General features: G+C 35.8%; 1 protein-coding gene across 2 annotated transcripts in view; it reads left to right on the forward strand.

Moving 5' to 3' along the window:
* CFH (complement factor H) overlaps window positions 1-17,316 on the forward strand; it is a 167,608-nt gene that overhangs the window by 56,212 nt on the left and 94,080 nt on the right. For both annotated transcript variants that reach the window (XM_044676386.1, XM_044676387.1), the window contains exons 4-5: window positions 14,767-14,843; window positions 16,556-16,747. In XM_044676386.1, the coding sequence (XP_044532321.1) occupies window positions 14,767-14,843; window positions 16,556-16,747 (269 nt within the window). The remainder of the gene's footprint in view (window positions 1-14,766; window positions 14,844-16,555; window positions 16,748-17,316) is intronic.

Raw genomic sequence — 17,316 nt, forward strand, 5'->3', positions numbered from 1 at the left:
AATTGAAAGGCATATCCTCGTTTTCCAGTTTTTTGCTACCACAAAAAGCGCAGTTATAAATATTTTTGTACAAGTCTTTTTATCTATGATCTCTTTGGGGTACAAACCCAGCAATGGTATGGCTGAATCAATGGGCAGGTATTCTTTTAATGCTCTTTAGGCATAATTCCAAATTGCCATCCAGAATGGTTGGATCAGTTCACAACTCCACCAGCAATGCATTAATGTCCCAGTTTTGCCACAACCCCTCCAATATTCATTACTGCCCCTGCTATCATTTTAGTCAATCTGCTAGGTATGAGGTGATACCTCAGAGTTGTTTTGATTTGCATTTCTCTAATTATTAGAAATTTAGAGGGGTGTTAGAATTTTGAAGTCAGCAACACTGATCAGGATTGAAGTGAAACAAGGCATTCCACCTAAAATCCCCCAATACAAATTAAGCAAAGAGGCCACAGAGGTTATCAGACCGATCATATTGGAGCTCCAATTGGCCTAGTAGAGCAAGGAATTCTGGTCCACACTATTTATGAATAAAATACACCTATAATACCTATCAAGAAACCTAGAAAAGATGCAAATGGCAACTCACAGTGGCAATTTGTTCAGGATTTGAGGGCTGTTAGCAACTTTGTCAAGGAAGGTCATGCAGTGGTGCCTAGCCCAGCCGCAATTATTGCAGAGATCCCCAGTAATACAGTGTGGTTTACTGTGATTGATCTCTACAGTGCTTATTTTAGCATGCCCCTGCATGAGGACAGACAAAAATATTTGTTTTCACATGGGAAGGAAAACAAATCTGTTGGAAAAGATTGCCCCAGGGATTTTCAGAAAGTACAAATATTTTCTGCCAAATCCTGAAGAAAGACCTTGAATCCATCATCTTCACTAAGAGCAAGATGGTTCACTATGTGGATGACATTTTGCTTATGTCACCAAACTCATGAATATGTCAAAGGGATAGTAAAATTCTGCTACAAGAGCTATGCAAGAGAGGGCACAAGGTCTCAAAAGATAAACTGCAATGGGTTTTGAAAAAAGTAGAATATCTGGGCTTTATATTAGAAAAAGGCACCAGAAAGATTTCCCAGAAGAGGGTAGCCGATATATAGAAGCTGAGCATGCCTAAAACCACGAAGCAGCTCTATGCAATCTTAAGAGTGACAGGGTACTATAGGCAGTGGATACCTGGCTATATCTAAACCACTGACAGGATTAACCAGGAACACAGTCCCAGAACCCTTGAAACTCACATGGGAGAATAAGCATGCAATAGATAAACTGAAAACAGCTATACTAACAGCCTCTAACCTTGGAATCTCTGACCTTACAAAATCATTCCATCTGTTTGTGCATGAAGACAAGAGAATTGCTTCTGCAGTATTAATGCAGACTCTGGGAGATCAATTTAGACCTATCACATATTAAAATTCTCAGTTAGATGTCATTGCCAAAGGCATGTCCCTGTGCTCAAGAGGAATTGCAGTTATTGTCCTAATGATCAGAAAATCGTCTGATCTAGTACTGGGATGCAGTCTCATTATATATTCACCACACCAAATAGAATCCATCCTGAGGAATAGTAACCTGCAAGCTTTTACATCTCAGAGGTTATCCCAGCATGCGGTTATGTTGTGAGGCAATGAACATATAACCTTTCATCATTGCAAAGAGATCCACCCAGCAATACTTATGCCTGATCTACCATTACAAGGGGAACCCTTACACAATTGCAATGACACCAGGAAATAGTGCAAAAGACTAGGGAGGATCTAACATCCCCCTGGTTGGAGCAGACTTGACACTATTTACTGATGTGGTAGATGGGGAATGATACATGGGTGCAGCTGTTGTGACTCAAGACACAATGTTGTGGTATGCAGCCCTACTGAAGTCAATGAGTGCCCAAGGTGCTGAAATCCTGAGCTTCACCAGGGCACTACGGATTGCCAAGGACAAAAGAATCAATGTCTATACTGATTCAAAAATGCCTTCAATGTGGTCCAAATCTGGAAATATCAAGGCTTCATTACCTCTGGTGAGAAGCAAATTGCTTATGGGGAAATTATAAACCAACTCCTGTCCAGTTGCCCAGAGATCTTGCACTACAGAAGTCATCAGAAGGGAGAGGAGAGTATAACATTAGGGAACTAAAGAGCCGATGTTACAGCCAAATTTGGAGCTAAGTTTGGGCCTATCCATGTTCTAAACTTCTCATTGGTGGATGAGGCAGATCTGAAACAAGCCTACTCCCCAAGAAAAGTGGAAAATTGGAAGAAACATCAAGGGGCCAAACTAGTGAGAGGCATCTGGTTCTCAGCATCAGGCAAACCCATCCTGCCAGAAGCACTATATTTTCCACTGTGTAATGCAATCCATGAGAAATGGCACTATGAAACTCAAGCCTTGATTGACAGCATAAGATGACACTGGGCAGCCAGAGGCGTTTCAACCTATGCCATAAGAGTTTGACAAAAGTGCAAGATCTGCTTGCAATTCAATCGGGGTATGACCTGAATTAAAGGGCTCAGTGGGAGACAGCTAACCCATACCCCATTGGAATGCTTGCAGATTGACTATATAACCATGCCCAAATGCCAAGGGTTCAAGTATGCCCTTGTCATTATCGATTGACTGATGAGGTAACAGTATGTGTACTCAGTAAAAAAAAAGAACAATGCTGCATTTGTGGTAAAGACCCTGATAAAAGAGATCATCCTAAGATTTTCCATTCCATCGAAAATTGACTTGGATCATGGTTCATCTTTTTTGTTAATATTATCCTGCAGAAAGTTTACAAAACTTTGGGAATAAAGGGAATTTACCACAGTGTCTATCACCCATAAAGCTCAGGGCAAGTTGGGAGATTTAACAGGCAAATAAAAACATTAATTGGTAAAGTTTGCTCAGAAGTCATCTGAAACGAATAGATGCCCTTTCAATTGTCCTGTTTTATCTGAGAAGCCAGCCTAGTGGTGATATACACTTATCACCATTTGAGCTCTTATATAGTCACCCTCCATGGCATGGTGCAATTCAAAAAACAGCTCATTTGTCCATGCTAGGAACTGAATGCAAGGTGTTTCAGTATATAAGGTTTTGCAGGAAAGACTCGATGAGTTACACAAATTGGGTCTTTTACACCAAAAAGCTCCATTGCACTTTAACTTGCACAACCTAAAACTGGGAGACATGGTGTATATCAGAAACTTTACCAGGAAATCCATTGTTAACCCCAAATGGATTGGACCTTACCAAATCTTGCTGACAACCCCTATGAGTATAAAGGTATTGCTTGTAAACCTTACCCTTCTCTGAAAATAACTTACCTTACCCTTCTTAGATCATAGATAGTTAGAATTAGCTAGGATATAGCATAAGTGATAGATTTTTTTTATGTTGGGGGAAATAGAGGACATAAATTTAGTTGCATAGGATAAATTAAAATAATGTAAGCAAGATGCCAGCAGAATTTCTAGTTGAAATTCTGTGCATATGAAAACCAGGATTATTGTAACCTCAGATTCCCAGGTGGGGGTGAAAGGCAACAGAATCCCACGATGCCAGGGCAGTTAAGGACAGTTGGAATGAAGGTATATAAAGGGGTACCCGAAGCTGAGACACACTCATTCTGGGATTGGGGTGCTGGGAGGAAAGTGGATGGTAGGAAACTACCTACTTAGGCCTAGCAAATGTTATGATTGTTGAGGGACTTGATTGCAAAGATGTAATTGTTAAGAAAGGTAAAGCAGAAAGCCCCAAATGACAAAGGAGCTTTAAACCTTCCTTAGGTATAAACAGGAAATCAGATAACACAACTAAACTTCCTGTAGAATTCCTTCAACCAATCACAGTGTGTTTCTTCAGGAAGATTAGCCTCCTGGCACCAATTGATATTCAGTTAATGATAACTAAATCAATAATATCAGAATTAGCAATGATAATTCAATAACGCATCTAACTATTGATATTACTGATGGTAATTAAGTTCAACTTCAGGGAGTAAGACTGGATCCTCCTCTGACACTCCAAATTGCCCTAGAACTTCCTTGAGGCTGACCTGTTGCCAAGTCAACCAACAAAAGGTCAGTAGCTGTATTGACTTTTATAAACAAAACTTTTACTGTGTTAATGAAAACAACAAGGGAAACTGAAAGAAGGGAAGAGGATTTTTAGGAATCCCTAAATGAAGTTTGATCTTAGCTTTAAGTACTAAATCTAACAGCTTCAGAATATTGACAGCCGAGCTAACCAGGCCCATGGTTCCAGGCAGGCCACTGGTCAATCTGGCCTTCTTTAGTGGACACTGCTTGGCTATAAACAAATTAGATGGTAGCTTGATTGAAGATAAATAGATGAATAGATGCTCAGCTGCTGACTCAGGACTGAGAAGCCCTGGGCCAGATGATGAATATTTACTTGGTTGAAATATATTTTTGTTCCCTAAGAGATTGTTGAGTCTGTCAACAAGATGTTGCCATTGGTCAGCCAAGATGGATAAACCTACCTACCTAAATAATCTAAACCCACATTCTCCTTCCTCCACCCTGGATCCCTGACTCCAAAATGAGTCATTGGATCCAGTCTCTGCCTCCCTTATATAGGGCACAGTCCAACCGACAACTGGTCTCATGCCCCAGGATGGCATCAGGAATCTCCCAAGATTCCAAATGTCCAACTGCAAACCGTGCCCACAGGCATGGCTTCTTGCAAATTCTTGCAAAACTTAACTTACACAAATCTCTTAGTTTTTAAGCAGAAGAGCTTAGTGCTATCAAACCTTTACCCTTACAGACAGCCTGTCAAGGCTGTCTCTCACTGGCCCTGATTCAATACTGCTACAGAAAGATTCTGCTAGCAGTTATCAGAAACAGATCTTCTGAGCAATAGACCTTCAATCAACACCATCTACAATTATTCTTGAATTTATTCATAGCTTTGTGTAGTGGAATATAAATAGCTACAGTGGAGGATAGAGAAAGAAGATTGCTGTTGAGGCTTCTGCCCTGCTTTGGGAGAAGCCATCTTTTCATCACCACAGATTGTTAGAGAAAATTGTCCTATCCTTCTTACCTCTCATATTCCTTTTACCCTCTGCCCCTCTAGTCATTAAAGGATTGTTTTAACTTAGTAGTCAGTTAGTGTGAGAATCCTTTGAACAAGACAACTGTGGTCAAAATCTACTTACCTTAGAGATATCATCCATTATCCTGTTCCAGCAGCAGTTGGGAATCTGAGGAATCAACTGTGAAGGCACTATCCTTGGTTGAGGGATTACATTCAATAACTAGAGACATTAATTTCTTATGGGAATACACTTTTGTGATATCAAGTCCAGCTTGAGGAGAAGTTTTAGTCAGATAATACAAGAAGCCATTGGCCCACCTTCTTTTCAGTTAAGATCAGCTGACAGACCTCTGTACTGGCAGGGGAGGGGAGTGGAGTTCTAACTGAATTACTACCTATCCCCTGAGGCTTGGGTTTTCCCTGCCAGTATCCTGAATCCTGCTCCTTACAAATCACAGTTGACAAATAATCATATAGTAAAAATTATGTCTAATAGTCAGACTCAGGAATAATCAGATGGGAAGCATTTCTGTTCAAAAGGAAGTAACAATAAAAAACCAAGTCAAGGGAACCCTACCTTTGGCTACTACAGGATCATTAACTCAGCTCTTTCCAAGATATAGATCTCCACCTATATAAGCTCAGGATCCCACTTGCTTTGAGGAATTTGTGACATTTCTCTTGAATAGTGGATTACTAGCTTAATGACCCATCAGACATATATATTTGAATTCAAAACTCAAAATAATATCAGTTGCAAACCCAAGCTTAAATAATAAGTTTCACTAACCCCAACTTAGGGCTGGAGACAATTATTTTTCACTTTTCACAGAATTGCAATAATCAATAAAAATTTTCCAGGAATCCCAATTCACATAAATATTTTCTCTTTTTGTGTCTGAGGAAAGAGTTAATAATAAACAAGCAGTTTCTAAGTACCAGGTATAATTTTTCCCCAAAGTTCCTCTGGCTCAATCCCCAAACCAATCTCTCTATAATTAGCAAGATGACCTTTGTCTCTTAGTTATTTAGCCATAAACTTCTCATTTTGAGTTTTGAGAGGTAGGAAATGCTCTTAGATGCATTAAAATACAATAACTCAAAACTTGTGAGCTTTTATAAAACTTTCAAACTTTTTACCTTTAAAATCATTGCTCACACTGTTGATATAAACAGATTACAACTTTCTGCTTTTTCTCCTCTTATTCCTATAAGCTTAGACTTTTTGTATGCATCTCCTCAAATGTACAAAGTGTACAAAGAGGTAACAGTTAAGTGCATGTGAAGTGTAACAAAGATTAGTAATTAAAAATCCTTTTTAGTAAAAAAAAATGCCCCTCTGCATATTCTTTCATATTCTTATCCAACACTTCTCATACCCTCTACTACTTGCTTTTATCATTCATATCTCAAATAATCTTCACTACACTGAATATTTTTTCTTTTAATATATGCCCAATTAAATTCTTCTGAGGATTCAACACAAGAACGCTGATCTCTAAGAACTCAATCATTTTCAGATAAGGTCACATAAATCATCAGTATTTTCCTATACCACCAATAAAGCTCAACAGCAAGAGATAGAAAAAGATATCCTATTTGAAAAAAACAACTATGAACAATATAAAATATCTGGGAATCTACCTGACAAAACAAACCCAGGAACTATATGATAACAACTACAAAACACTTTTCACACAGATAAAGTCATGTCTAAAGAACTGGAAAAACAGTAATTGTTCATAGGTAGGCTAAACCAATATAATAAAAATGACAATTCCTCCTAAATTGATTTATTTATTCAGTGTCATATGAAAATATGCAAAAATTATCTCATAGGGCTAGAAAAAATAAAGAAGTACATTTGGAAGAACAAAAAGTCTAGAATATCAGGCAATGAATCAAAAAAATAAAGGTGGCTTAACTATACTGGATCTCAAATTTTATTATAAAGCACCAACATTAAAATATTCTGGTCCTGGCTAAGAAAAAGAGAGGAGGAACAATAGAATGGACTAGATACTCAACACACAATCGTAAATCATCATATCAACCTATAGTTTGACAACTCCAAAGCTCCATGCTATAAAATAAGATGCTGGGAGACCTTTCTGGGTCTTTGGCTTTCTTGTGACAGAGAAATCACATGGCCAGAGGTCTTCAGTTTTTCTCCCAGTTCAAAACCTCAGACCCTGTTTTGTAAATCATACATGCTTTTTAAGTTTCCCGTTTCTCCCCATTCTCCATCCTGCAGGAAATTCTCAGTATTATCCTCCAGCCTGCAGGAAATCCTCAGTGTAGCATTTCCATTGCTCCTTTCAGGTTGGATTTTCACTTCTATTTCCAGTGTTTCCTCTGCTTCATCTGGAACTGTGACTTCCCATCTTTGGAGCTTGGTGGCTTCTGGGCGACCTGCTGCTTCCTATGAAAGTGGATTTTTCTAGGGTACATTGTTGAATATATTGAAATGATTAACATAGTAACTAACTTATGATTAATATGATAACATACTTAAAATTATTCTAACAATGCACATCTTAGAAATTATACCTCAGGTATTATTTCAGCTACATACACAGACTTTTGCCTGAGACTAAATTCTTACTCTAAATTATAGTTACATTTTAAAAAATTCATACTTCAGGCATTGATTAAACTATTAATTATTGATTTTCTGTTTACAATGCTTCTGGAAGAGAACTCACCATTTGAAAAAAACTGCTGGGAAAACTAGAAGGCATTATGGCAGAAATTATTTAGGCGTAGACCAACATCTCATGCCATATACCAAGGTAAAGGAAAGTGCATAGATGATTTAGAAATTAAGGGTAATACCATTATCATATTTTGGAAGCACACTATAGTGCCTGTCATATCTACAGATAAGGGAGAAAATTAGATCAAAACAAGACACCAAGAACATTATGAGATGTAAAATAGATAACTTTGACATTAAATTTAAAAGTTTCTGCACAAACAAAAGAAATGCAACCAAGATTAAAAGACAAACAATGAGGCAGATATGTGGCTCAGTGGATTGAAAGCCAAGCCCAGAGACAGATGGTTCTGGATTCAAATATGGCCTGAGACACTTCCTAGCTATTTGATCTTGAATAAGTCACTAAATCCCCATTGCCTACTGTTGTGAGGGTTCATTTAGTAATTAATTAATTAATAGTGTTGGACCTAGCAGGAAGGGCTGGAGGATTCCAAGATGGAATGAAGGAGAAGGAAGTAGGGCTTGTGCTCTGAGAGAGACTCCATTAGTGGTTGGCACAAACTGTTGCTAGCCCTGGGAGATCTCAGAGTTAAGGAAAAACCTGCATCCTGATTCCCTGGGATCCTGAGAGGTGGAGGCTTTCAGCAAGTGGACAAGACCTGCAGAGCTGCACCAAGTGAAGAAGGGGTTTGGATCTGGTGGACAGCATCTCAAGCACACTCTCCCTACCTGGGTACCTTGGACCACCTTGTCTCTTGGCATCCTGTGATCATCCTTGGATAACCGTGAGCCCCAAAGCCACTCTCAGGCCCTTTAGCTGTGCTGGTCAAACCTGGCTGGAACCAGGTTTGAAGCAGCCTTTCCAGTGACTCCAGAACTGTTCCTTTGGGCCCTGCCTGGCTTAGGTCAATTAGATTAGAGTAGTCAAATCCTCCCCTTGCCCCTGTGGTTTGCCTCTTAGGTTTTCTAGTGTAGAATCCCCTATCCCATCTTTTATTTAGTTATCCTCAAACTGTTAAAAACCTTTACCTTTGCCTGCTGGTTCCATAGACCCTGGCCTAGTGGTGGGCTGGGTGACCATTGGCCTAACTGCCATTCCTGACAGTTAACAGGAGCTTGGCAGTGAACCTTGGTCTCCCTATCCTGGTTGGTCCTGTCTCTCCTTCAACCCAGTGTGGACCCACAAACCATTTAGGTCACATTTTAATACACCCTGGTGCCCCATCTTTTACACTACCCCTGCCTACTCTTCTGCCTTGGAACCAATACACAATATTGATTCAGAGTCAGAAAGTAAGGCTTTAAAAAAAAGTCAAATGACAAAATAGGAAAAAAAATCTTTATAGCAATTTTTTTCTCTCATTTCTCAAATATGTAGCGAACTGAGTCAAATAGAGTGAGAGCATGAATTACAAATTATCAGAACACAATACTAAAAAATTGTATTGACATGAAAACTGAAAAAATACAATTTGTAAAAATAAAATAATTCAGTCAATTCCACATTACCCAAATCAAACAGAAATAAAATTTCTAATGAAATAATTTTATCATTCCATTAACAGAATCTCTTACATAATGGATTTCTAGGATTTACAACACAAGCAAACTTAAAAGCATGATAATAATAATCACATCTTGTATTTTAAAACTAAACAACACTAAACAAATGATATTAATTTAGTCAAATGAATTTCCAAATTTCCTTTCTACAAGTAAACTTTCTACAGCTAACATGAAATCATAATGTTCATAAGTTGGAAATTTATCAGTGAAATACATTTTATTAAAGATCTATATAGCAAATAGGTACCATGTATAAGTCAAATGAAATCACTGAGATAAATAAGACTTTTCTAGTTTAAGTTCAAAATTAGGTTAACTCAAAATATGCTGAATTATATATAATAAGCTATTGTTGTTAAAATAACCTCATTGTACTTGCAAGTATAATCAGATCTTAAACTCTGTCTTACATTGAGGACAGAATATCAAAGAGATTTATTTTATATATAATTCACAGCAAAAATATTATCTTAATGAAGGTGTTCAGGGATCCAAATAGCTGCTTTCAGAGAACAGAGCCAGAGCAAGAGGGACTTAACTAAGGTGGCGGTCCAGGGATTTGGATAGGGAGAGAAGCATTCATTACTCTGAAGGCAAAGGAAGGGATGGACCCAAACTGCCCTTACTGGTATAAGTCTCCCATGTTTTGTTCAGTCTAGTCAGTAGTTTGATCCACTATGAAATCCTACTTCTGACATCAATGCTGTCAAAAAACATCTAGTTCTGAAAGACCAAAAAGAACCTATGCAGGAAAAACTGAGGCCTATTGATATGAAAGCAAAGGCATTTATTTTCTGAAAGTACAGTCATGGGTATATAGAATAAATTAATTTTAATTTTAGCTGCTCAGAGACTGCTGCTGGTGGCAAATTATAGAGTTTTAGAGAAGGGTCAGGTAAAAAGCATAGTCAAGGGAAGGTAAGAGGGGCTTCTCAGAATACTGTTTGACCTATGACACTGATGTTGCTTGATTCAGGGAACAGATATTTTGAAAAACCCCAAGAATGTTTGGACTGTCTGGAGGTCACAACAATGTTAGAAGGCTCCTGAGGCTGCTCTGACCTGGCTTTCTAGTTGCTGATAAAATGAGACTTCTAGAATCAACTATAATGTATTACAGATGTGTCAAGGATATTGTTCCCACACAAACTTACTGATAATTGAATTGTCTTCTTACTGTAAGTCAGGGGGGAAAGGTAGTTCACAAACAAAGTCAGAATCCAGAATCTTTTCACAGCATGTAATTTTTGCTAATTTTCTTTCCAGCTTTCTTAGCAGATTTTATGACATAAGTAGTTCCTTCCTCATTAATTTGTTTTCTAATTTTTCAAATATCAGATTACTTAATTCTATTGTTTTTTATTCTCCTTAGTCTGTTCCATTGATCTTTATATTTTTTAAAACAGTACTTTATAGTTTTGTTGACCATTGATTTATAAAATAGGTTGAGATCTAGAGGTACTATTCTGAAAATATTATTCTTCATTCATCCCTACCTTTAAAAAATTCCCCAGACATTGTGGATCTTATGTTTTTCCAAATAAACTCCATTGCTGTTTCAGCAAGTTTTCTAAAGTACTCTTTTGATAATGTGATTGACATAACATTAGAACTGTAAGTTAACTTTGGAAATACTGTCATTTTTTAAAATTTTGGAATGGTCCAGTCATGAGCACTGAATATCCCTCCAGCTATTTAAGTTGTAATTCATTTCTTTAAGGAGGACTTTGTGGTTGAATATATATATAAGTATTTTGTGTGATCTGGTAAATAGAATACTAAATATCATGCATTTTATAGGTATTTGTAATGAAATTTTCCTTTCTGTTACTGCATCTGAGAATTTGTTATTATTACATGGAAATGTTGTTGATCTTTTGTGTAAATGTAATTTACATTGTTCACTTATTCAGTTTGAAAACCAGATTCTTGATAACAGCCTTTCCTTTGACTGGCTGTGAAAGAGATGAGGCAGCAAGTAAAAGTCTTGGAGCTATGTATTCAAAAGTCCCCATGCTATCTAGCTGAGGACTCAACTGAAATTAAACCAGGCCAATCAGAGAAGCAGGAGAAGAGATGTCATTGGCCTTATAAAAAAGGGAACTGGGATGTATCTGAGACTTTTTTGATCCTGGCACCAGAGCTAGGAGTCTCTCTCAGCATCTAATTGCAATGGTGTTATCTTATCTGGCAGGCAATCTGGTTTAGGCTTAAGTACCAGTGGGGCTTGGAAACTTTTTTAAATTAAAGCTAAAGAGGTGATCTTTTTCTTTTTCTCTCTCCAACTTTTACTATTAAATAATTATAATTTAACATACAGTCTCCAAGAAAACTTTAATCATTACACTTTGATAGATTATTTTATAACCTGAAACTTTCCTGATGCTACTAATTAAATCAATCAGTATCTTTACTATTTCCCTAGGATTTTCCAAGTAAAGCATAATGTTATCAACAATTAAAAATACTTTTATCTCATTTTCAATCTTCATACTTTTCATTTCTTTCTCTTGTTGTATTATTAATATTAATAAATTATATAAAATTATTATGGGGGAGTGGACATCTTCACTTTGCTCCTTTATTTATTGAAAAAGCTTCTAATTTGCTCCTCTTGTATATAACGAATGCTTTTGGATTTAGATAGATTTTTTATGACTTAAAAAAGATCCCAAGGGCAGGTAGATGGATCAATGGGTTGAGAGTTAGGCCTAGAGATGGGAGTTCTTGGGATCGATTTGCCCTAAGTAACTCCTTATTTGTATGATTATGGGCAAGTCACTTAAACCTCATTGCATAGCCTTTACCACTCATCCATCTTGGAACCAATATACAATATTAATTCTAAAATGGAAGGCAAGGTTTTTTAAAAAAAGAACTCTATTTGTCTATAAGATTTTAAAATTTAGCATAAATATTTCATTTACTTTGTCAAAGGCTTTTTCTGTCTGTTGAAAAAAATCATGTAGTTTTAGTTGTTTTTGTTTTTAATACGCTTATTAACTGTGTTAATTGTTTTCCAATTGTTTAGCCAGGTTTGCAAATCAGGTATATATCCATCTTGTTAATAATGAATGATTTCTTAGACAATTTGTTGTGGTCTATTTTACAAGAGTTTATTTAGATTTTCTGAGTTTTTATTCATTAATAATATTGTTCTGTGCTTTACTCTTTCTTAGTTTAGGGCATTAAACCTTATGGATTTCATTAAAGAAATCTGGTAGGATACTTTCGTTCTTAGACTGAGTGTCAACCTTAAAAAACCCAACTCCCCAAGTAGTTATAATAAAGGATATTTAATTTCAATCAGAAATTTGCCACATAGGTTCCCTTACAGCATCATGCACCATTGTATTTGGCGTCTCCAATAAGATATAAATGAAGAGGTGGTTAAATAGTCTTTTAAAAGATTGTATTCTGAACTCACAGAAACTTCAGCAAGATGGCATTAGCCAGAGGCTAGGGCTAGGTTTGCTCTAGTGGGTTCCTTTTTCTTTAGACTTGATTGTCCTCTTAAATGAAATCTTCAGTCAAAGGAGTTAGTTTCTGGGAACTAGGCAAGACTAATTCAGAGTCAATTTAGAGCCAACTGTGTTTTGATTTCTTTGTTTTAGCACTCAGGGAAAGAAGTTAAAGTTCATATCAAATTATTTTTGTAGTATGGTTGTGAATTATTCTTTAAAGGTTTGATAGAATTCTCTTGTGAATCCATCAATATGTCCCCTCTGCTACTATGGCATTTCCATTATACCTATTTTTGTTTCTTTTTTAAAAAATTGAATTATTTAAGATCTCTACTCTCCTGTTAGTGTGGGTATTTTATATTTGCAAATTTATATTTCTTTTATTTTGTGAGTTTTCATAGCATATAATGGTACATAATAGTTTTTGATCATTCTATTATTAAGCATCTACTGTATTCCAACTATTATGGTAAGTACTGGGTACATAAAGACCAAAGTTTCACCCTGAAGAAATTTAGAAGATCTTCAGAATGTGCAAAGAAATGGGCTCAAAGTATAATAGGAAGAGAAAATGAGGAGGAATTTCTTTTGGAAATTTTTCGGTGTTTTTTTGACTCTGTGAAAGACCAATTTTTAAAAAAATCAGTATCTTTTTACTACTGCTTTATGACTGAATTCCTCAGAATTAAGACTGTAGTTCATCCAAAGGGCAATGAAGGGGTGCATGATAAAGATGATGTATTATCAAGAAAAGTCTGGGCAAGGCTAGTGATATAAAGAATTCCATCAGGGAGATGTATAAATGGAAGAGAAAGTAGATCAATTATTCAGTGACAGCGAACTAATAATTGATTGGCAACCTTCATGCTTCACAAATATCCACACAAGGTCAAGAGATCTAATGACTCCAAGCACATTGATTCTACCTTTTTGCTTTACCCCCAACAACTTTGCTTAGAGAGCCTATGAAGAGTTTAATCAAGAACAGGCAACAGTTGCTTAGAATCAAGAGGCATGGCATGAATTAGTTGCACAATGCTTAAAATGCTATATCTGGAATCAGGAAGACCTAAGTTCAAATTTGCCCTCAGACATTTAGAAGATGGGTGATTCCTGGCAAGTTATTAAATCTCTGCCTGTCTCATTTTTCTTATTTGCAAAGTGAAGATCATAATAATAATTACCTCTCAGGCTTGTTCTGAGGATAAAATGAACTATTTGTAAAGCACTTTGCAAAACATGAAGTGCTATATAAATGTAAGGTATTATTATCAATGATTACTATATTATTGTGCTATATAAGTTTATCTCTACTAAAAAGGAGACAATAAGCTAAATCATGTTCAGTTGCTACATATTTATTTTTCAAATTACCTTTTATTTTTATTTATATATAAAATATCATATGTAACATAATAACAATATATGTATGATTTGTTATATGTAATAAATTATAATAATTATGCCTATCCAAATTATACAAATATAAAGATTCTCACATTAGCTATGTCTAAAAATCTATATCTCATTCTCCCCCCCCCACTACCCCTCCCAACTCCACAAGAAGGCAGATAATAGTATATAGATTGGACATACATTATTGTATATGTATTTATGTTTCTCCTTTTGTGAAACAAGACATAGACTACTCATACTACACAAAAGTCCATGGAGGAGATAAATTGAAGAGTTTTACATTTCAAACTTCATTCAGATTCTATCTCTTTCTTGTATGATGGTGGGTATCTTTTTTCCTCATGATTCTCTTGGAGTTGTGCTGGATCCTTGCTTTGTTGAAAATAATTAAGTCATTCACAGTTGGTCATCATACATTATTGTTACTGTGCACAGCATTTTCTTGGTTCTGTTATTATTTATTTAAAAGAACATCAGAGGCTTCTCAAAACACATACATACATCATCTCACTTTCAATTGTTTTATATTTGCAGATATCAGTTGGTAAGCCCATTTAATTTCCGTGTATGTGAGGCAGATGGATGGAGCAATGATGTCCCTTTCTGTGAAGGTACATTTGAACAAGTACATTTTTTGTTGAATTTAATAAGTACTTTTAATAAATACTTTCTCACACTTAATATTTCTACATATCAATGATAAAACTTCTATGCTACATAAAAAAGCAAAATTTATTATTATTTGAATTGATAGCCATTTATAAAGAATAAGTGATTAATCTTTGGACAACTAAATTTCTTAGTATTTTGATAACTTAAAACACCTACAAATATCATAAGGACTTGTATCCCGAATAATGCCATTATGCTCAGACATTTAGGAACACTGAAGATTATCATAGACCATAAATCATAGATTTAGACCTGGGAAAGACCTTAGGGTCTAGTCGAACCACCTCATTTTACAACTAAAGAAACAGGTCTGAAGAGATTAAATAACCTCCCAAATTCACACAGCTAGAAAATGAAAGGCAACATCTGAGCCTAAGTTGTCTGACTCAAACTTCAGTGCTCTTTCCAATAGCACCCAAGTTCAAGGAAAACAATCACATAATTTTTTTTTAAATTAAAGTAAGGAAAAATATTATAAATATTTGACAAGTCCATAAAGATATTCTGGGCTCACTGAGACAAAAGCAGCCAGAAAAGACATTTTTGCAGATCTCCCTCAGACTCTGGCAAGAACTGGTCCTGACCTTGTAGGTCTACAAATTATTTTCTAAAGAATACCTGGCTTGGCTCAGAACATGCTTAGTACCTAACGTATTCTCACAAACTTGAGCCCTATCTCTGAGACAGTAGCCTTCTACATATCAGCCATGTCTTACTGCTTTGTACTTCTAAAAAATCCTTATGCCAGCAATGACAGATCACAGAGGGCTTTGAAGATTGCTATTTGTGAAGAGTATATATTCCTTAATACAGGTGATGCCTCTGTACTCTGATGGGCACCAAGGATGTGTGCTTTTGATTATTGTTTTCCTTTGATCGCAGAGTGTAGAAACTGCATAAATATTGGACTAATGTGCTCAATAAAATGGAATCTGTGATCCCATTCACAGCCCCCTAGGCTCCCATAATTCTGGACTCAATTGTGCCTAATGGACTTTGCATGTCTCTCTGTCTCTCTACTCTGTCTTTTTTAAGCTCTCAGCCTGCCATCTTTTCACTGTAAGTTGCAATTCAGCCATTTCTGCAGGCCATAAATGTACTGAAACCTGTCTCCTAGCCCATCCTACCCTGGCAACCAGTTGGGCGTGGGGCTCTCCCCAAACACTCACTGCAGCACCCCATCAACTCACTCATGGGAATTTCCCAGGCCCATCACAAATATAAGTTCAATAATATAAACTATTGTTATAAATATTTGTGATACTTTCTTTAGATTATAATTACATTATAAAGAATAAATGATCAGTAAGCATTTATTGAGACTACTAATAACATTAAATATATTTTTCATTTTCTGTCTTCAAGTGTTCATTTAAACTGGTTCTTCAAAGAAATATTTGTTTATTGCTGTAAAGATTGTATAAGTAACAAATTTTACTGCCATTCCAAAAAACTTCACAGCCACTCCAAGAAAAATGCACATATCATTATTTTATGAGACACCACTGATCACTTTTATGTCAAAGTCTTTATAGTTAAAATATTCAAGTAATTTGGTTTTTTACAAACCCATTTTACTATAAATTTATTCTTTACAATAGACATTGCAAATTATGAAAGTACATTTATAAGTGTGTATTTATGCTTTTAGTGATTAAATGTTCAGCAGTGACAGCACCAGAGAACGGAAGAATTGTCACAAGTTCACTTGATCTAGATCAGGAATTTACTTTTGGCCAAGTAATACAGTTTAGTTGCAACCCAGGCTTTGCACTGAAGGGAGAAAGAAAAATACACTGCTCAACAGATGGTGATTGGAGTGCACAAGAACCAACATGTATAGGTAAGAAAAGTTTGCTTTTCTTTTCTATCTTTTCCTTATCATGCAATTTAGAATTTTTTTAGATTGTGTATATAAGATCAAGAGAATTCTAAAAATATATTTATCAAGATGATAAGACTTTGATCCTACACATTTATGATTTTTCTATCATTAATTAAAAATCACACATGTAATGTATCAGGAGCTAACTTTCTTTTCATTGATAATTAAGATATCTCTTTTCTGGGCAATGCAATTATTAGCAGTATAAGGCTAGCATGTATCTCTTAAAAATACATTTTTTTTAAATTTCATTTTTCCCTATCTTAAAAGTACCTCCTTATCTTACTACTCCTACAACTACCACCCCATTATTATTTTTCCTTTCCTTTATAAATTTCTTTATGAAATATTCTATAATTTCTCCTCATTTCCTTCATCACATATTATCCCTGTATCTTTTTGCTTCATCACTCTATTAAAATTACTTCTTCAAAAGGTTTCAATGACCTTTTAATCACTAGTTTCAGTTGCTTTTCCTCAGTCTTCATTTCTTTGACTTTCTTTATAGTATTTAACTGGGTTGGTTC

Source organism: Gracilinanus agilis, chromosome 4 (genome assembly GCF_016433145.1).
Source record: "Gracilinanus agilis isolate LMUSP501 chromosome 4, AgileGrace, whole genome shotgun sequence".
In the NCBI taxonomy this organism is placed as follows: Eukaryota; Metazoa; Chordata; class Mammalia; order Didelphimorphia; family Didelphidae; genus Gracilinanus; species Gracilinanus agilis.